Genomic DNA, 22,057 nt, shown 5'->3' on the forward strand with positions numbered 1-22,057 from the left:
CATGTTAAATTCTATCTCACATTGAGGCCAACCATAAAAAAAACCAATCTGTTGCCATATTTTGAGTTGTGGACCTTCTCCAGCAGTTTTAAAGCAAAAAATGTGTACACAATGCCACCATCTTAAAATGAAACATATGTCGGCAAAATTTTTTACTTGATAATGAGAAAACATGAGCTTTTTGGATATCAAAATGTTATGGTCATGTGGGGAAGGGGATGAGCCTGTAAACTACATGTATGTATAATGCAGATCATAATTCTTCAAGTGAGTGGCCATGCAAAACAATATCTATTTGAAGTTGATGAAGTCCCAGTAAGTTGCTGAAGCCTGGTTGGTTAGGGACCGTTCACAAACACTTGTTAGGGGGGGCTGATATGCCAAAAAAAGGGGGGGGGGGCTGAAAATTTTTGATCCACCTAAGGGGGGCCCTGAAAAAAATGACCACAAATTTTTCTGGAAAAATTGAGTTTATATGCTTTTCTATGGGGTTGACCCATAATTTTATGTCAACATTTTTTTTTAGGTCTGTAAAGGAGGGGCCCGAAGAATTTTTGCGATGAAATTGTTTTGCATCAGGCACCCCCTAACAAGTGTTTGTGAACGTGTTATGTAAAATTTATGATATGGATTTTGATAGGCAAACCTCAATTTTTAGCAGCTAAGACACTGAACGCTCAACATTATCATAATAAAACCACACTACATTAGATAAGAAAACATGGGTCCATCATTCATGCGGTGCATTAAATCGTACATTTGTAATTTGAGATGCATTCTCTAATGGTATTATTTCACAGGTGTCAACTTACAAATGGGTGGTTACAGGTGAAATCCACACACCCCCTATGAAAGACATGAAAACTCCCACACAGGGAGTGTAGATTTCAAATGGAATCCCCCATTCAGATAACTCCACTTGAAATTCACATGAATTCCCTGTGTGGGAGATATAAGTTAAGTTTTCCACAGGGGGTATGGATTTCAACTGGAATAGCCCAATACATGGTGTCTTATTTATTTCCACATTGTCATCAGTGTAAAACCATCTCATTCACCATCAAGGTAATGAATCTGTAGTTGTGAATTCATGAGTATTTTGCTAGGGTAGATCAAATTTCAAATACCGTATTCAATCCAATAAGTGCCCTGGGCACTTAACAAAGTCATTTTGGGTGGGCGCTTATTTGTTACCTGGTTTACCTAATTTTTCGTAAGGGGTGTTGATTAGAGACAAATTTACGTATGTTATAAAAGGGTCCTGAGACGTAGTCGTTCTAGTAGCTTTTCTGATGTAGAAAATGTATTGCAAGTTTACACAGGACTTGTAGTCCTCCAGCTATTTCACCGTATCGACGTCTATCTGTCACTTTAACATTGATGGTACCCTTTAGCAAATTGGAAATTTCCTGGGTGGGTGCTTATTGGGGCACAGGCGCTTATTGGAATGAATACGGTAATATATAGTTTCCCTCCATGAAGCTCTCATCAAATAAGATCCTGGAGAATGGAAATTTTGCGCTACATTTATTGTTGCGCTTTTCACATTGTAAGAAGCTACTGCAAAAATAACAATGCACAAACAAATTTCATTCCTTTTGTGTACAGTTCAATGTGCGATGTATTAGAAGCTTAGAATCACAAATTTCAAAACAAATTAAACAGTTAAATATGGGCAAAGCACAAAAAAATAACATGATGAACTTGACTTGCCGCTAAGTGAAATGGTGGGAAATACATGCTCTTAGAATTGACTAGTACTTGGCACCTGCAATTTTCATAAACATCTTAGAACAGAATGCTACATATGAGATCAAATTGATAAGTGTTATATAATCAAGGTAGTTACCGGAAGGTACATGTACTAGCATCATGTAGCTGAAATTCTGTTTCTTACTTTAGTAGTCATTTGTAAATTGTACATTGGCATATATCCATCCACTGCTCTGCAGATAGTGCTGTTAAAATAACTTATTAAATGTTGGTATTTATACAGCGCCTTTCACATGTGAACATGTACCAAAGCGCTTAAATACATTTATTCTGCCGTCGTTAGAATATGTCAGCTGCCATACAATGCCCAAGGCACGCTAATACCTTTGGGCGGTGCTCAATGGACAGTATTCATAACAGCTCCCCATTTCACACCTGGGTGGAGAGGAGTAATCGAGATAAAGTGCCTTACTCAAGGGCACAACACGATGGCGTCGCCGGGGCTCGAACCCGCAACCTTCCGATTATTACAGAACAGGCTAATATTGGCATTATTTAATTTCATTGTTTTTTGATAAGAGCATTAACCAGTGATGGTGCCAGGAATTTTTTCAGGGGGGGCAGGGGGGGCAAAGTGAATTTTTTGGGGTAGGGGGTCAACAATCTGTTTTGATTATTTTTGTGCCCGAGCATCAGTGTTTACTCTCTTTGGAAATTGGGTGCACCAAATGAAACATTTTCTTCCCAAATTGGCCCAATTTTGGCTCAGTAATTCCCCAAATTGACTAATTATACAGCATTACAAATTTGTGTGGGCCAAAAATAATTTTCACTGGGCCAAAATTGAGACATACGGCCTCTGAGTAAACACTGCTGAGCATACTTTCCAACTTATTAGGCAAAATATTTTGTGCAGAACATATCTTAGTGACCCTATACTTAATAATTATAAGAAAGTTCATCAGAACTTTCATTGTATCTTGCAGGTCTAGGGTTTGTTTCTCCTCTACATGTTGCATGAATACTTTCCATACACCTATCTGTCCCCTGTAACCCAATAACTAGACAGTCTTTTACAAAAATATCACTTGCAGGCCAGGCCATAGAAATAATACCAGGTTAAGAGATATGGTTTCTTTTATAGATGAATTATGACTTGAATACATAGCGTTGCCAAGCAACACTATGGATACATATCTTCATAAACTTCCCCTCTGTGGATGGGAGAGGTAGACATATGTACGGGTTTGATGCTAAAATTGGATTCACTGGAATTGTAATGAGAAATGTGCTATCTCTGTTTTGTTGATGCTCTTTTTCTCATTGGGGCACATATTTATAGCCCCTTACACATTCTTGTGTAAAACAGGTCTGTTTTGTTGAAGTGACATTTTGTTGTTGTTAAATCTGCAGTGCTGTGACAAAATATGTCAGTACATCAGCTAGTAGTGGAAGTTTGCCAATGTACATGACAGATTGATAAAAATTAAAAACTTGTTTAGTCTTGAAGAAGCCTGCTTTAGACTTAGAGTTGGTTTTATTTTCTTGAATAGAAACATGTTTGTGTCATTTTTGTGAAAACCTACAATGTACATATTTAGATGAAGCCTATCAAATTGATCAAAATAAATGTCATTTGCAAATGAATGGGAGAACTCACTAGGAAATTGCATTGCAAGGTCTCTATCAAACGTGGCTTTCATAAATGTTCAGCATGGGTAATCATGTGCAGCAAGTGGAAGTGTTTATCTATGTTTGTGATGTAACATTTTCAGTTGTTACATGTATGCACTTACCATGCATGTTAATATTGGTATTTTTTGCTCTCTGAGCAAGATTATTACTTTGTCACTAAGGTTGATTGTCCACCAATTTCTTCTCTGTGAATTTGTAAGTGGTGGTGAATTATAGGGGGGCAAAGATTTTTGACAGGCCAAAAGGGGGGTAAGCATTTTTTGGCAGGTCTAAAGGGGGGTCAAGCAATTTTTGGCAGGTCGAAAGGGGGGGGCAAGCGATTTTTGGCAAATATATTTTGTGCACCGTTTCTATATTACGACCTAAAAGGTGTAGGAAAACATTAGGAACATGTTCAAATATGCAAAATTTCCTGCTCGCTGCGCTCGCATTATATGATAAGACAATTTAAGGTTTTAAATTTGGGTTCCCCAAAATCTTAGTGTGTAAGGGGGGGGCAAATTTTTTTTGGCACATCAAAAGCAAATTTTTTTAGCACATCAAAAGGGGCAGGGCAAAGATTATTTCGCATGGCCAAAGGGAGGGGGCCAAGTAATTTTTGGCAGACCACCTTGAGAATTCACTACCCTGGGGGTACACATAATTATTGCACAGCCCCTTTAGAATGATAAAAGAGTAATTTTGCAGTGCAAAATTTTGGCCCGTAATATTAGGGCATACATGTACAATACTTTTAGCATTTTTGTGCTTTATACTTTACCAGCATAAATATACACAGGCCTAGCCATGCATGGAGCAAATGTTGTGGATTGAAGTTCCTTCCAGGGAAATTTTGATGTTTGGAAAGCAGTTAAGTCTATGTTCCCTAAATAGGGAAAAGTGACTACCTGTGTTAGAAAGTTGGCATATCTTCCTGCGAAATAAACATTTTTCTAAGCCTGGACCCTGCCCTCAAATCGGAGACCATAGGACATTATGATTTAGCAGTATATTCTGATCTCTAGGTGTCCTTTCATATCTTTGAAAAATAATGCATGCAACCCTTCAGTGATTGGTTCACAGCGAGTCTTCTGTATACAATATTTTGCTGGGCATAGATACTGACATTTAAAATATCCTGAAGTTAGCAACTTTGAGTGTTTGACTTGTTCAATAGCATGGTTCAGGAAGTCTGAGCGGAAATCACTGGTTGCACAATTTCCCATCACATTGCCAGAAAATCAAGATCAATGTTACTTGAATGCCAAATCCTTGGCTGTAGTGTTACTGTTAGTGTTAAAAGTCAAATGTTAGGAAATTAAATGATTTTGGTCAGAGAGGGAGTGACCAAGCATGCAGTAGGATGGATAAGAAACATGTACGGTACTAATTACATTGGCTGCCGGTTGGTTACAGAATTGTTTACAAACTGTTGCTCATTGTTTTTAAATCACTAAATGATCTTGCACCAGAATATATCAAATGTCTCCTCCAACCATATAACCCTCCTCGTATGCTGCGTTCTAGTGACAAATCGCTTTCTGCGTAACCCCGCTCAAAACATTCATGGGGGGATAGGGCTTTTTCAATTGCTTCACCACGTCTCTGGAATACTCTGCCAACCCACATTAAACTAAGTACATCTTTAACACAGTTTAAAAGTTCTTTAAAAACTCACTTAATGAAAGAAGCATTTTACTGATGTGCATCACCATATTTTGTTCACCTATTGTTTGTTGTTCATGTGTAGATTAAGTTGTAATGAAAATTAATTTTTATTTTGTAGTTTAAGTTAATCTTTGTATCGCGCCTTGAGCGCCATTGATTTGGTGGAGATGTGCGCATTAGAAATTCACATTATTATTATTATTATTAATTTCCGCTCATATTCCACATTCAAAATGTAAAATTTGAGACTTAATTACCATAATTCATTCATTTGGTAGTTATACCCACACACTTTATATTTTGCTCCCACGCTTTTTAGTAACTCTAATCCTTTTTTCGGACTTTCAAATCCCCAAACCTCCAGCTCCTTGTTCGTGGCCCTGTATAACTTGTTCAAACCACACATAGAATCACACAAGAATAAGTGTGCTGGACAAACAGTGTAAACCTGACATTATAAGGCAAAAAAAAAAAAAGAAGGTTCGTCTCAAAGCTTGCGCGCGCGTTTGTAAAATCCCACGATTTTGACAAAAAACAAATGCGGAAATTTTTTTTATTTCAAAAAAAAAAAAAATTTTATAGTTTTTTCCAGAAAAAAATCGCCGAAAATCAGACTTTTTCTCAAAATACCATGAAAAAAAGTCGGGAATTAAAAAAAAAAAAAAAAATCACATTTCGCATTTGTTTTTAAATTTCTCGTGAGCTTTGAGACAAACCATTTTTTTTTTTTTTTTTAAGCAGTCTGAATCTGAACATAATAAACAACATTAATTTCAAATAAAACAGCAACATGATTAAATAAAGTCAGGAAAATTAGCGATAACAATCATTTTGATGCAGCCTGAATAATCTCAAAATTATGAAGCATTTTGTTGAAAATGTGAAGCTCTTCCCAATGCTTCAACGCTTAAAATATGCGCTCTCATCTTACTATCATCCACGCATGTGTAAAAGTTGGTTTTAAATATCCCCTGACTTCAATCTACCCCCATCTCCCCCAGTGGGTAGCGCACCCCCTTCTGCCCACTCCTCTTATTGGCTGCCCTGTATATCTTGTTCAGACAACACATGTAGTATAATCACATAATAATAAGATACAGTCAGAATTGTGTTCGTTATTCTATAGGGCAATATATTGCGCTAAAAGTAAAACGCCTTGAAGCATGCTTGAAAATAGACTGCATTTATTACTATCGATTACATTCTTACAACATTTTTTAATTATAAATTGTGCGCTGTGTTCAGTGTTGGCGGAAATCAAATAGCGTGAATGGGAAATTCATGTTTTGATCAAATATTTGCATTTTGAAACATGATAGCAGGTAGGGTGGTTAGTATAGAGTTGGATAATGGTGTATCGTGGTTGTGATACTCGAAGCACTGTCTTATTCAGCATATGTGTTTTTGTGATCAAATTATATTTTTATAAGGAAACACTCAATTTTAAGAGAACAACAGACCCCAAAATGGCCACATTATAAGCAGAACACATAAAAAACACACCATAAAATATGATTATCTAGGGTCCAATTTTTTTTTATTAAAATAAAATTATCGAAATACAGGTGGTTATTTTCATGGAACATTAATTTCACAGGCAAAACAGCTGCAGTGAAAATAAAAATGTGCGAATATGTTCCATTATAAATGTATTGGTCGATCTACATGTACATTGACAGGTAAGAAAACTGAAAATTGCTAATATTTAAAAATAAATGGAAGTAGTTCAAAATTGGCAAAGCGTGATAAATTACACGTGCAAATATTGAAAGATAAAAAGACATGTGCAAACATGTGTTTACAGTACTGTTATATTTTTGTGCCAATTTTGAACTGTTTCCTTGTTTTTAAATTCATGATTCTAAGTTTCCTTACATTGACCTAATATATTCGCGCATTTGTTATTTTCGCGGTAGCAGCTTGGAACGCAAAATGCGCGAAAGTAATGTAGCACGAAAATGTCATCTTTGACAGTAATTTAAATCCATCTACTTGGACCGGCAAGTGTTGAGGCCAGGCCTCTCTTCCTATACTGTACAACATTCATTGAGATGGCTTAATCTCACTTGTTACTGCGGGCATGATATTGATAATGTTGTTAGCTATAGCGATACTTTGCTGCACTAGGATCACATTGTCCTATATTATGTCATCTTGTGTTACATCTGATTCTTATTGTAATGTCTGGGGGGCACTTGTGTTCTGAGATTGATATTATGCTCTTATAATGCGTGAACTTAATTAACCAAACGGGCCCAAAAATTATCTGGGGCCGGTTTCCTAGCCTATTATTTTGGTCGTGTTTACTACCCAAAAACAGTAGAAACACAGTAATTATTTTGCAATTTATTGATGTTTCATGTCGAAGGTATTTTCAAACATATCCCGTTTTTACTGATTTTTGACATTTATAACACCCTAAATGATGTACTTTATATTTCATGTTCGAGGTCTTGTTCAACGTAACCTATTTTCTGATTTTTGACACCTAAACGATATATGTGCGTACATCGCTTGCCCGTGAAAAACTACCCTTTTTTACTTGTAGCATGATTTGAAAGGACCTCAAACATATCAAAAAATTGCAAAATATTGGTTTTCTGCAGTTTTAGGGTGGTAAAGGTAACCAAAATATGTGTTTAGGGTAAAGCCACAATTTTTCTGTGTTACAAAATTTAAATTCCGTGTTACAAATTGAATGATTCCGTGATTTTCCGTTTTACATTATAAAGCACTGAAAAGTAAATACAAGCATGTTTTTAAAAGTGTAATTATTTGTCTTATATAATTATATGTACCTTTTTACTGTAGTCTCCCCTCAACATCCCCATTAAAATTAAGCATCATCAATTGTCTTGTGTGTACTTCCGATAGCTGTATCGACCAGAATCTTGCATCGTAGGCCTATAATAAATGCTAGAATGGATTGTTTAATGGTTGATTACTGCTAAATTAACACTTTTCTTTGTTTTCTTTTGCAAATCAACACAAAAGTTAGACATTTTACACAGTTTTCCACTATTTTGTGGCATTTTCAAATTTCCGTGAGCAAACCCCGAATTCCGTGAATTTTTCTGTTTTTCCGTATCATGGACAAATCATGGCTTTAGTTTAGGGTATTATGGTATAAGGGTCTGTTTTGAAAGTTCATGCATTTAGTATGATAATGATAATTGATATCCACTTCAGAATACAAGTGCCCCTCCTCCAGGCAAAAGGTTGATGTATACAGGACATGGGATAATTATCATCCTTGTTTATATCACTTTATGACACCCAAACACAAAATGGATGGGCATAAGCCTCGTAGCCATGCATCTTGAATAATGTCTATTTGCCATTGCACCATAATGACAGTGCCGAAGTGTACAAACTGTAGGTACAGATAAGGACAGTGCACTTTTTCAACACCAATGAAAGCTGACCTTTTACAGCGGTGGCGATGCTGAAAGTGTCTACTTTTTGAGTACATGTAGGTTCCCATTCCCCCTTCTTATACAGGTGTTGTCTATTAACATGCAGAATGCAGACATCTATGACCCTATTTTACACAGGGGGGATTGATTTTGCCTTCAAATTCGATTGCATCATATATAGGATCCTACATGTATGTGTAACACGATCTACTCCAAGGGGGCCAAAGGAGACAATTTTTAAAATTGAGTTATTACATGTACCTAAAAATGCAAACATTAGGCTATCATATACGGAAAACACCAAAGGTCTAGCGTTGTTGATTCTAAAATTCTGTGATGTTTATTTTCTTATGTATTTGATTGTTTTTAACTCCATATTTTTGCCTCATCTCAATTTCAAATTTGTTGCCTTGGGGCCCCCTATCAACCAGATCGCGTCACATCTATCCATGTTGTGAGTGTTGATATTAAAAAGTCAATCAGAGAGTGTGTGACTGTGTGTATATTGGGGGTGGGGCCCTAGGTAGTTGAACCATATACAAATGTACTGGGTAAGTAATAACAAGACCACATATGAGAAGAAAATTACAGTTTATATTTCGCAAAAGTGTTCACCTAAAGGTAGTGAGTTGTTTTCAAGTCCAAGTGCTTTCAAGTGTACATATGTGTGAAATTGTGTTTTATTAAATGTTCAGTCTCGGAGCTTTTGATTTTGATGAAAACAAGAAACATCAGGCCTAACTGTTCATCTGTAATGTCATTTTATGCATTGTGTTCAGATTGCTATCCTACATTGAAAACGTTTATTACTAAATAAATATTAGCACTGTTTTATCAGTGACTAAACCCTAAAGAGTCTTCTTTATGACTACCTGTACTATGTAACAAGCACTAACATGTACGGTGTTACATGGTACATCATTTCAATTATTTCTTGCAATATTTTGAAGATAATCGGCACAGAGGCTGTTACAAGAAATGCAACCTCTTCCCTTTTTAAGATGACATTTCCAAAGACTCTGGGTCTATGACATTTACAAGACATTGAATTCACACAGTCACGTTTAGAGGAGTGCGCAGATGGTGCTATAGGGGAGATAATAAAAGGAGAAAATGGGACTCATTTGTAAAGTGTGTTTACATTGCAATACTGTATATGTGACATGATCAAGGGGAATGACACATGTCGGCATTTTTCAGTTAGAAGTTTTTACATCATTTTCTGGCAGTTTACAAATGTTACATTTTGATGCAAACCCCAACAAAATCGAACATTTGGTTACCAAGTTATGAGCCATTTATCAATAGCTGAAAACAATATAAAACAAAAGAATTTGAACACTGTTTTTGCCAATATCTCAAAACAATATTTGTGACATCAGACTCATTCCCCTTGATCATGTCACATATTGTCACTAGCAATGTAGGGAAATATCTAGTGTAGAACCGATCACCTCTTTTTCTGAATCGGCCGATCTCCGATCCTTTTTATTTTTGATCGGCCGATCCGATTCAATTTCCGATTCATACATTCAGTAATCACGGCCAGCTGTGAAACTGTGTTCAAAATACCGCATGCCGATGCACGCAATTTGTTTGCTGTTCACGAAAGTGCAACACATAAGCTTCCCTAACTTACCTGCACACATGCATGTAAATTTTTGGATGTGAAGCATTCAGAAGAAATAACATATTCCAATTTTGTTTTGAGATGCACAAAAATGAAAAATAAAATTTTAAATGTTCCACTAGCACTATAGTATTTTAATATGTGTAAGCACATTTTCGTCAGTCCATATCGGGGAAATCCCTTCACCCGGGAGGGTCTCTGCAATTGATCAAATAACACTACCCCTGCCCTGATGACGCCACTCAAACATAGTCGATTGTGGGCTTCGCAATGCTCAGAAGACTCAAGGTGGAATTATTTATACCTTCATTCATTCATGAAATCATCGGTAATGCTCTTAACTTTGATCAAATGTTTGTAAGTATTTGTTTGTAAAATATAAGATGTTTTTCGAAAAAATTATTGTTGAATATTGTTTTATTATGAAAGCATTGGATCGGTTTGTTAGATCGGTGAAAGTAACAAATTTTTACCGATTCAGATTCAGATCCGATAAGTTTAAATCGGCCCGATTCAGAACCTCCCGATCTGATCGGTTCTTCACTAGAAATATCGGATATTTTAATGCTCTTATTGATTCGCATGAAATTAGTATTGATGCAGGATTTACAGAAGGGTATCTAGTATGTAAACAGTAGTGGAAGAAGCATTAAAATTTTGGGGGGGACAAGCATATTTTTCCGATGTTATTGGAACAGTTGCACAAAAATTTCAGACTATTTTATTTAGCTCCAAATGAAGGTGAATTTTGCTAATTGAGGGGCCAGTGCAAAATTTTGCAATGTTACCCTATTTTGGACCAAAACATGATTTTCAGGCTAAAAAGGAAGATGCATAGGGCAATTTTTGCATAATGTTTTTTTTTCTATTAGGATTTTAAGGGGGACGTGGACAAATTCAGAGGTACACATCCCCAATATATTGCCAGGGGGGATGGTCCATACACTCATCCCCCCAATGTTGACACCTGTATGTGGGTTTCTGACCAAATTAACCTCATATTTGACCATTTTAACCCCAAAAGTGCCAATGTTTCGCATTTTGCACGAATTATCACTTTTGCACCATATTTCATCATTTTGGCTTCAATACGGCAAAAATGTTTGCACGCTTCTCGCGCATTTGCACCATAAACTTATTTGGTCTCAAAAAAGTGCTGGATTCACTATACATCAAGAATTTTTTCCCATCCCATCCCCCCAATGTCAAAAAGAAATCTACGCCACTGGATATTGTATGCGTGCATGTACGCTCTGCGTAATTTAGACATTATGTACTGCCAGCATAATATCACCTACATGAACATGACTTATTGCATTATCATTTGGGAAGAGCAAGTGGACAGAATAGCCAACTGTCAGCTGAATACATATAGTTCAAATGGCAAATGGGATTCAATTGCTCGCATATTATATTATTCCTCACTTTGTACTTCAAAGTGGACAAACTGTATCTATCATCATTTGGGAAGAGCAAGTGGACAGAATAGCCAACTATCAGCTGAATACATAGTTCAAATGGCAAATGGGATTCAATTGCTCGCATATTATATTATTCCTTAGCAGAGTTGACTTTATGAGGAGAAAAATGCCACGAGAGAGGGATGTAAATTACTAGTCTGACATTTAAGTGGTATTTAGTTGATATTTGTGTTGGAGTAATTGAGCATTCATTATTTACATCAATTGTCGTGATTGTCATGGTTAGATTCTAGATCATTAATACTTAGTATTAGAAATTGATATATATGCAGAAGTGGCAGAAAATATATTTAGATGACTTTTAGAAATAGAATGCAATAACTTACAACTACTGTCACAAAAGGTGTTGTATTTGTATATCTTTTTTTTTTTAATAGCCAGAAAGGTTTTTTAAAAACCTACTAAATTTTAAATAAAATCACAGGGAATATATGCTCAGGTTTGCTTATTAGTTCCCAGAAAAGCAGCATTATTTATATGGCCTGCCCTAAGCTGTTTAGATTTAGAGAATAAAGGTATTGGTTTTAGTTTCAGGAGTGCATCTATCGTCTCATATAACACGGGCGACATCATTATTTTACGAGTTGTTTTACGCCAAAAATAATGATGACGCCTGTGTTATATGAGACGATAGATGCACGACAGCTGCTAAAAACAGTACCTTTATTCTCATTCTTAAACACTTCAATTCAAATAGAAATATCATAAGTATTACAAATTTTAATCAAATTAAATCCTACATTTTATAAGGAACTACCTAGGGCTTAAAATCGATCAGTCCTGTTGTTGCTATGCGCCTCCGATTGGTTAAAATAGCAAGTACGCGTATTGCGCTGATGCACACGCGCTGACCCGTGTGATATTGTGTCATATCACACGGGTAAGAACAAATGAGATTGCAGGAACGTTCTCAAGTGTTTAAGAATGGTCCATCATGTTTGGTGATGTGTTCAGTACAACTAGTATTAGGCCAAAAAAAAAATTGTTTTGTTGCCCTTCCAAGACAACAATTTGGAGGGTCGGTAGGTCGATCTTTTTTTTTTCATGGGTTCTTCCTCCATTTTCCCTACAGTTTGAAAATAGTGCATTTTTGGTCTGAATTTAAATGAAATACTCCTTGTTTTAATCAACTATGCATTTAATAAATAAAATGAGTGAATAACAATTATAAAATGTCCTTGATTCTGTCCAAATTTAAGGTTTCTTCTAAAAAAGTGATTGAAAAAACACAAGATTTCTAATTTTTTTGGTCGGTCTCTGAGGGCAACCAAACATATGTTTTTTAGCCTTATCAAAAGGTTGTGGGTGCTTAATATGAGCCAGTTTATTGCTTGACATTTTTTAGAGTGTTTTGCCATTGCAACCGCATTTTTAAATCACAACAAAGGTTTGCCTCAGAGACAAAATATCGGGAAAATGAACAAAGCCCGAAGTAATTTGAGAGCGGAAAATCACAGCAATTTATGCAACTTTGGCCAGAATGGAAAATGCTTGCAAAAATGCCAGAATATGACAGTGACTAGATATGACATGTCACTAGGATCCATGACATGCTCATCTATCAGAGCACAGTTCTTTAACCCCAAAACATTTGCACATTTTTTGAATGATCTTTGAAAATTTGGGTACAAAAACTCATTCTCTGCAACTTGAGGTAAAATTTTACACTTTGATTGTTAAATTGAGGTTATTGAACTATGCCTTTGGGATGAGACCATTGTGGTACATAGGGTGTGTTTACATTTGGTACATCCTTTGTTGGTCTGAGATAAAAACTTCAGGGCAAAAGGCCATGTACAAATACAGTATAGTTTACACAGCTAGGAAGTTGATTTTTTTTTGGCATTTTAAATTTGGTTTCAATGCAAATTATACCAAAATCTTATGAACTTGCAGGTGTGATAATGTGTTATCATGTTCCACACTGTTTTATACAAGAAAATATTATTCTGTATTATGTTAACATGTATTTTGAATGGATGAAATAAACTGAACTGAAAACTGAACTGATGTAATAATAATATAAGGGGCTGCGCAATAATTATTTGTCTCCCTGGGATGGGCAAATTTCAAAATGGCCTGGCCTGCCAAAAATGTGTGCCCCTCTCATAGCTTGCCAAAAAACATTTCACCCCTCTCAGCCTGCCAGAAATTGCCTGCCCATCTATGTGCTGCTTGACAGGTAAAGATTAAGTCAAAATAATTTTATGTGTGTAGGCGTTATTGTGTGGGTGATTTGGAAGGGTTCTTGACTTTTTAAAAGTAGGCCAAGATGTGTAATTTACACATCAAGGGGTTTTAAGTGCAAGAAGGCCTCATCTGCAAGAGTTGCAAGGTGTCATAGGTTGTGTACAATGTAGAATGCAGAAATTGTCATACAGTCTACTCTGAAGTTCAAAGTACCGACGCGGACGCACACATTGTGCCGACTTTGAACGCCCGCATACCTGCAGCAGAGACGCAGCACTACGCACTGTTTAAGCGCTGTATACGTGCGCGTTGTCACTTTGTACTTCAAAGTGGACAAACTGTATCTATAGGGCAGCAATTGCAGATGACCTTATTGCATTTTACCCATCAATATCTACTTCATATGAAGTTTTGATGATAAACATACACCTACACCCCGACATGTAATGCTAGTCTAGTTAAAATCCATACACCTCCACACGGCCCTGCACTTCTTAGATCATCTTGATAAGAGTTCAAAGCCCTGTCATCAACAGAGGGCAGTAAACCTGTAGTAAAGAATATCGCTTATTAGAGGGGGAGCGTTTCATACAGAAAATAGTTCGGAATTAAAGTACTACCTTCAACTTCAAGTAACCTAAAATTTGCCATGCCTGATTTAAATAATATGCAAGTTTGAATTAGAAATAGTTCATGCGTTTTCTGGATTACACAACGTGACATTTGCTCCCTGTATGACAGGATCTGGATGGAGATGACAGAACTGGGTAGGGACATCACTTAAAAGCCAATCAGAATTCATTATGCCTGATTGAAAGAATCATCTCGGTGTGAGGGGATTCAAATTTTCTCTTGCATGATGTAACAGGATTATATAGGAGCTGCAGCAGAGCAGAAACCAGTGCTCATTCTTTGAAGTGCTGCAAAGCGCAATTTGAAGCCATATCACTAGGATCCACAACATGCTCATCTATCAAGGCACAGTCCTTCAACCCCAATACGTTTGCACATTCATTGAATGACCTTTGAAAATTTGGGTACAAAAACTCATACTCTGAAACTTGAGGTCAAATTTTGCACTATGGTTGTTTAATTGAGGTTATTGAACTGTGCCATTGGGATGAGGCCATTGTGGTCCGTAGTGTATGGACAGGAGAAATGGGTTGGGGCACTAGATGGAGCTACGATGTGCCACTCACAAAGAGTGCAAGGCTGCGAAAGTCTTACTTGAGTGTGTGAAGGATACAAATTTACTCTCGCATCAGTACAGGTTACAGTGTGTCAAAAGAATAAACCTAATGGTTTACAATATAGCAATAGGTTGTGATGTGAAATAACAAGGTCAACTGGAACTTAAATAATAGTGAACAAGCCTCTGAATGTAAAATGCAGTTGTGGTGCCATGGAGGGGTGGGTTATAGGGGAAAAATGCCTTCCCCAGTCAGAGATCTTGTACCCAACTGCCCCCAATAAGAAAAAAAAATGAAAATTTACAATGTTTGTTGTAATTTAGTGTCAATTTCATGATATTTGACCCCCTGAAATTCACTTTTCCCCCCAAGTTGTAACAATGACTTTAAAATGTATATCACTTGTTCATTTTGTTCATTTCAGCCACATCTCTGCTGCAAAGTCTTATCTCCTACTTAACCTCCAGTGAACGTGCCAATGTGAAAGCTGTTTATCTCCACGTCCTTGCATCCAACACGACCGCCATCAGGTTCTATGAGAAACACAACTTCCGACGCCATGAGTACTTGCCGTACTACTATGCCATCAAGGGGCAACCCAAAGATGGGCTGTCTTATGTGTTGTATGTGAATGGAGGCCAACCGCCATGGACTCTAATATATCCTTTGTGTTTGCAATATGTACTGTTTAAACAAAATGGTTCAAGCATTTATTTGAGAATGAAGATCAGAAAACAGTGTTCAACTGTTAACTTTAACGCGTAACACCCAGGGGGAGGAGCCCCGTGGGAGGAGCAGGAGGTAAATTCTTAGGCCTGTGCACACATTTTTACGGGGGCTTTTGACAGCTTGCCAATTGTCCTGCTCGCCACACTTGTATCCCCTGATTTGGTCAAATATTTTTTTGTGCGTTGAAAAGGGTGTGAGACTTTTTAGAAAATTTATAAATTTGCATTTGAATTCATTTTCACTCTTTCATACACCCTACATTGTACACCCACCCCTACCCACTCATAAACACCCTCACACACACCCCCCACACACCTTCTAATAGTTCTATATCTTTGCCTACTCCTTCACACACAATACATTTTAGCATGTGAGTAATGGGTATATTATAATATATAATAGTGTACAGTCTCAAGGTGAGAGTTATGCCATGTTAGACTTCACAGTGGAAGATGTGTGGCTGAGTGTTGCCGGCCTAGTGCTTGGCATGCTAGGGGTCTCAGGTTTGAATCCCACCCAGAGCAAACAACTTCTTTCTTTCTTTTCTCTCTTTATCCCTTCCAGTCACCAAAAAGCCCTTAGGCCATTAGGGTTAATGGATTATATTCAAGGGATGGCTAGCAGTGGTGGCGCTACAGGGAGGGGGGGCAAGGGAGGCATTTGCCCCCATATATTTTTCTTGTCCCCCGCTTTTGAGGCCAAACCCCCCAAATCACGTAAATTTGCACTTTTTGCGGCAATTTCACTTTGCGCCCCAATGCCCCCCAAAAAAAAGTTCCTGGCGCCACCACTGATGGCTAGATGACCCTACGATCAAAATTTCAAATATTGCCCTTTAATATTCTGTTCTGTACTGTGCGCTGAGAACAGAATACAAATCTGTAGAAAATCAAGTCCACATTAGGTAGATGGGATATCCTGTAACAGGTCGTGAAAGTGTCAACCATTTCCCAACTGACTGATTTAACATGCTTGATGCCAGCCAGGCAGGCAGGAGAAACTCTTCATATCAACACACACACAAATCCCTATGCGCTGTAGTAGGAATTACGGAGATGTGTTGGAACTAGGACGAAATCATGTATCACTGTTTGTTCAGTAACTTCCTTGCAAACATTTGCATTAATTTAATCATTTTTGTTTGCTTTTTGCGGATCATTTTGATTATTTTATAAATTTTATAAAGCCAACTATTTTGTGGCATTCATTTTCACTAATTACAGCTTATGCAATAAATACGCAGGTACCCTTGAACATTGTCTGCTAAAAATTGCCCCACCTCTTTTTGGCTTGTCAAAAATTGCCCTCTCCCTTTATGGGGACACACAAATATAAAACTCAATCAATCTTTATTTCAATAATTACAGGGATGCAAGTTTTCCTGCTTTTGCAGGAATTCCTGCTTTCATGAAGTCCAAATTCCAGCACTTTTCTTTATTTTCAGCCCGTTTTGGAGGCTTTTGGCCCAGATTCACACACTTTTCAGGCTTTTTCCCTCAAGTCAGCTTGCATCCCTGACATTAATTAAAAACAAGCAAAATACATTTACACATCAACATAATATACAAAAAAATGCAAAGACAATTATGGAGGAGATGGTCGAAAGGCCAATTAGACTGCACTTCTTTTTATTAGAAATTTGGAAAACATTAAAATATCACAAAATTGACAGACTCATGAAATGAAGTTGCTTTGTAATACCGTGATTCATATGCAGAGCTGGACAGATAGACAGAGCCTTACATTATTATTAGTGTGGCTCACTATCAAAGCTGATTATAGGATATCATTTCCTAATCGAAATATATTTTGATTTGTATGCACGTTCAGAGGATGCAATAAGGTGTCACATTGATCTGACCTTTCTTGTAACCACTTAAATGCTTAGCTGCAGCTCTGGGTGGATGCAGGGATACAAGTTTTCCAGAAAAGGGGCAATAAAAGAAAAATAATGTGGAATTTAGACAAAAATCTGGAATTGGGTGATAATTCAGTGCTGAATGCCATGACTAGCACACAGCCACCTGTTCAAAGGGTCAGGTTGATGTTCAGGATGGTAATACCTACTTACATCCCTATAGATGGATACAAGTATAGTAATGAATAATTGCTTTCAAGCAAATGACATTGGTTATTCTTCCCATTAGTTCCACAGAAATACGGCTAATAATGTAGGGTTTCTCTCCCGCTTCATCATTTTCCATTTTTTGTATTCTATATTTAGTCTATGGTTTTCAACCTAATTAGCGCCTTGTGTGCATCGGTCATTTACCAATCACTACCATCTGACTGAACCTTTTATTTGAAAATTTATTTATAATTCATAATTTATCAGTTTGCAAAACTAAAATAATTCATGCCATTACCAGTGCCAACATTGAAATGTATGAATTGGAATTGGTAGTGCCAATTCCAAAAAAAAAAAAAAAAAGAAAAAGAAAAAAAAAAAGAAAAACTATTTAAATGTATTTTGTGGAGATGGAATATTTTGCACAGAGCTATTGTCTGTTCAGTTAGTTGTATGGGTCTTAGCTAGAAATTGAGGGTTGCCCTTCATTTGAATAAAATTGCCTGTCCTAATTTGACCTTTAAAACATTTGCCAGACATTTATAGCCCATTGGGGGTTCAAAGAGTTCAAATGTATGCTGATATGGCCTTGTTCTACAAATTGGGTCTACTAAAAAGGTCAATTAGCTTCTCAAAACATACAATTTATAATAGCATCTGTCAAAGGCATTAATTTTGCCCGTCCCAGGAGCAAACTGGGCGTCTAAAATGACGGCCAGACGGGTGGCTAGCTAAGACCCTGGTTGTATTAGGTTGATGGAACAACATGCTGTGTGAAAGTGAAATATGCCTAAATGCCTATGTACAATAATATTGTACGAAGAGGCAAGTAAAAAGTCTACGAAGAGGCAAGTAAAAATTCAGTAGCTCTTGGAATAATTTTACAAGAGTGAAATGAAAATCATGGATTTTACTGTAGAAACCAATGGTGGCTCTCACCAACCCCCCGGTCATTTTTGATAGCCGGTCCTACCCCCGCGTAAGGTGCTGATTAAAAAAATATTACCAATTTGCTCATGATATGCATGCCCCAGTTTGTAGAGCTCTAACCGGATAACTGCAAAAAAAATGAGTTGATCAAAGATTATTTGGACGAAAAAAATAGTGTGTATTTCGAACTGACATATCTCGGTAACAAGTCTGAAAAAAACCACCCCAGCATCATATTAAAAGTCGCTGTTGCTTTGGAAACTGTGCGAACCCAACCTCTATATCATCTTTTATGAAAAAATTATCACTGTGCAATACATCATCATACATGTACATCCCTTAGTAGCGCAAAGTGATTGAGTGTGAAATTCATATGAATAAATTAGGACTCAACCGATGTTTGACATAGATAACAGAAATGACGGTATTATGACTATTAAGTGATTTCCATGGCGACTTCAACCCAGTGTAAACAGAGCAAAAACTTGAAAATTACATGTAAATTGTGTTCTAGTGGCACACAGGGGTTATCACAATGCAGCTGTTTGTTTTGCCCATTGGAAAGAATCCAATCCATATAACCATGATAACATACTAATGTGAATAGTCAGAAACTTGGCACCAGGTCTCATCAAAATCTATTAAAGAGTAGATCTCTACCACAATAATGCAGCAAATAATAAAGCAAATAAGGTTTGTTTGGAAATGCAAAACTTATCCCTTTGTCAAAGACTACTCATGATTTAGGGGACACAAGCCGTGAGACACAAACCGCAAAGCCCCACGAATAGCGAGCGAGCGACTATGGTTTCCAAGAGTGTGTGTTTCCCAGTTGTTTATCTCCCTATGAGTAATATAGGTACACGGTCTGTAGCACAGACTATTTGTAAGTAAGCGCTTAAGGGCTGGGGTATGAACGTTTGGACAGTATTTATTTTGGGACATTAGAGCACATCAGACATATCGAATTGCATTCTGAATATGAAGAATATCATTCTGATATCAAATAATTTTGATTTTTGAAATTGCAATTTAATACACATTTTATGGCAAATCATTAAAAATTGATATTTTGATATTTAACAGTACTTGAAGTAAACTTTATAAATCTGATGATTTATACTTAAAGTGTATGTAGGTGGGATGAAAAGCCCGACGATCAATTGAAAATTTTGACCTTTCATTATTGAAGATATGGATTTTTTTCCCCAAAACACCCAAAAAAATTAGGTCTTTTTGGGAAAAAATCCATATCTTCAATATGAAAGGTCAAAATTTTCAATTGATCGTCGGCTTTTCCTCCCTGCTACATACACTTTAAGAATATATCATTAGATTTATATAATTTACCGAGGACTGTTATATATCAAAAATTTGAAAAATATCACATTTTTATAATTTGTCATAAAATTTATATTATATTGTGATTTAAAAAAATGAAAATTATTTGATATCAGAAAGACATGCTTCAGTATTCAGAATGCAATTCGATAGGTCTGAGGTGCTCTCATGTCCCACAAAAAATACTGTCGAAACGCATAATAAATGCTCATTTTGGATCCCTTAAAGCAAGATAGTAACATTCCCTGAGGAGGATACCTTCAAGTTTTTTCAAAATTCAAAAAATTTTTTTTCAAAATTCTGATATTTACACAATCATGACAATGTGTACTTTATGGGACTTTCAGGGACTGTTCAATGTTTACGCCTGGGGAGTGGGATTTTTGACAAAAAAAATAGACAAAAATGCTGCATTCCCCCGTGCGTCTGCTCAAAATTTTAGATTCCTACCTTGTTTACCCTGTTTTCTTCATTTAAGTAAAAAAAAACCAGATTCTTCCCAAGACCCTAAAAATTTGGATTTCCGCCTTACAACCTCAACTCCCAACCCCGGCATCAATATTGAACGGTCCTTAACATACTCTGCAAATGTCAAGGCTCTCCAATTATTTGTGACAAAACCTGAGATTTTTAATAAGACGGAACATGTTGTTAAATCCATACGATCGATTTAGTTGAACTTGTGTATCACTGAATGTCTTGTATAAATCATTGATGTATAAATGGATGCCCATTCTTTATTTAGACGTTTATGCATGAATCTATGGAATGCTTATTTATTACATCGACCTCATGAACGACCGATGCATTGGCGATGTAGGCGCTGGAATGAAATAGCAATTTTTTTGTTTTACCCCATTTGCTCGGCACAAAATTAAAAAGGAACAATTTTATGACAATGCTACAATATTGCTTTTAATAGGGCAGCTTGTTCATCAAAAGCTATTAAAGTGTGGTCAGTGGATCTCAACCACATGATAATGTTGCAAGCAGGGGTAGCGTTTTAAAGGGTCTTGGGGTCCAGGACTCCTTGATTTGGCAGGTCCCCGTGATTTGGACCCCTTAATTTTGTACGTCTGTGTAGAATTGGATGCCTGGACCCCTTTATTTGCCAATTTGGACCCCTGGACTCAGCTGGTCACCGCTAACCCTGGTTGCAAGTCCAGTTTGTTTTAAGAATTTGAAATAACCTGTATGCTGATGAGCATGGAAGATGTGACCTGCGTGTCCACAGGAACTTAGGGGCAGTCGGTTCACGTACACACTCACTCAGTCACACATGCAATCAGGGATATAACCTGTATTATGGTGTGCTGGCTTCGTGCCTGTGTTGACACTGCATTACACAACAGTGTTGCCAATGTCAACACTGATGTGCCCAATTGGGTGATTTTGAGCAAAGAATTTTGCATTATTTAAGATCAAGCTAATAAATTGCTCTTTTCTATTGCAGAATTATGATTTTAATATAAATATTTGGGGTAATATAAGCCCTGACAAAGGAAAATACATGTAGCATGTAGCAAAAGACAACTGATGTGGCATGACACAATAAATTCAAAACTTTATGCTTCTTTGTCCAATTTAATTGGGAATTTAATTTTTTGGGGGGGGCACAACTTTGGAAGTGGAGGGATGTGAGGACAGCAGTCCAAAACTAGGGGTCTTTTGGTGAGAGTCTAAACAATAAAAAGGGGGTCTTTTGGTGAGAAGGCCCCTAAAAGGGGGTCTTTTGGTGAGACAAACCTTTCCATGAGAGTGGGAAAAATCTTGGGTCAAAATATAAAAGTTGATACAAAATTCATCAACATTTGAAATTTTTTTGTTGAAAAATGTCATCAAAATTTGAACAAAAAAGTAAACAAAAATAATGAAAAAAGGGTCATTCAATGAGAAATTTCATTTTGTCTCAAATTCTTGAAAAGAGGGATTTTAGGTGACAAAACCCAAAAAGCGGTTATTGGGTGAGAGGGAGTTCAGTAAAACAAAAAAGGGTCATTGGGTAAGAGGGAGTTAAAAACATAGGA

General features: G+C 36.8%; 1 protein-coding gene across 1 annotated transcript in view; it reads left to right on the forward strand.

The window, feature by feature from the left end:
* Nucleotides 1–22,057, forward strand: part of LOC140164328 (N-alpha-acetyltransferase 60-like) — a 38,152-nt gene that overhangs the window by 13,315 nt on the left and 2,780 nt on the right. Inside the window, exon 5 of the mRNA XM_072187604.1 lies at nucleotides 15,387–15,621. Coding sequence (XP_072043705.1) covers nucleotides 15,387–15,621 — 235 coding nt within the window. The remainder of the gene's footprint in view (nucleotides 1–15,386; nucleotides 15,622–22,057) is intronic.

Source organism: Amphiura filiformis, chromosome 11 (assembly GCF_039555335.1).
Source record: "Amphiura filiformis chromosome 11, Afil_fr2py, whole genome shotgun sequence".
NCBI lineage: Eukaryota > Metazoa > Echinodermata > Ophiuroidea > Amphilepidida > Amphiuridae > Amphiura > Amphiura filiformis.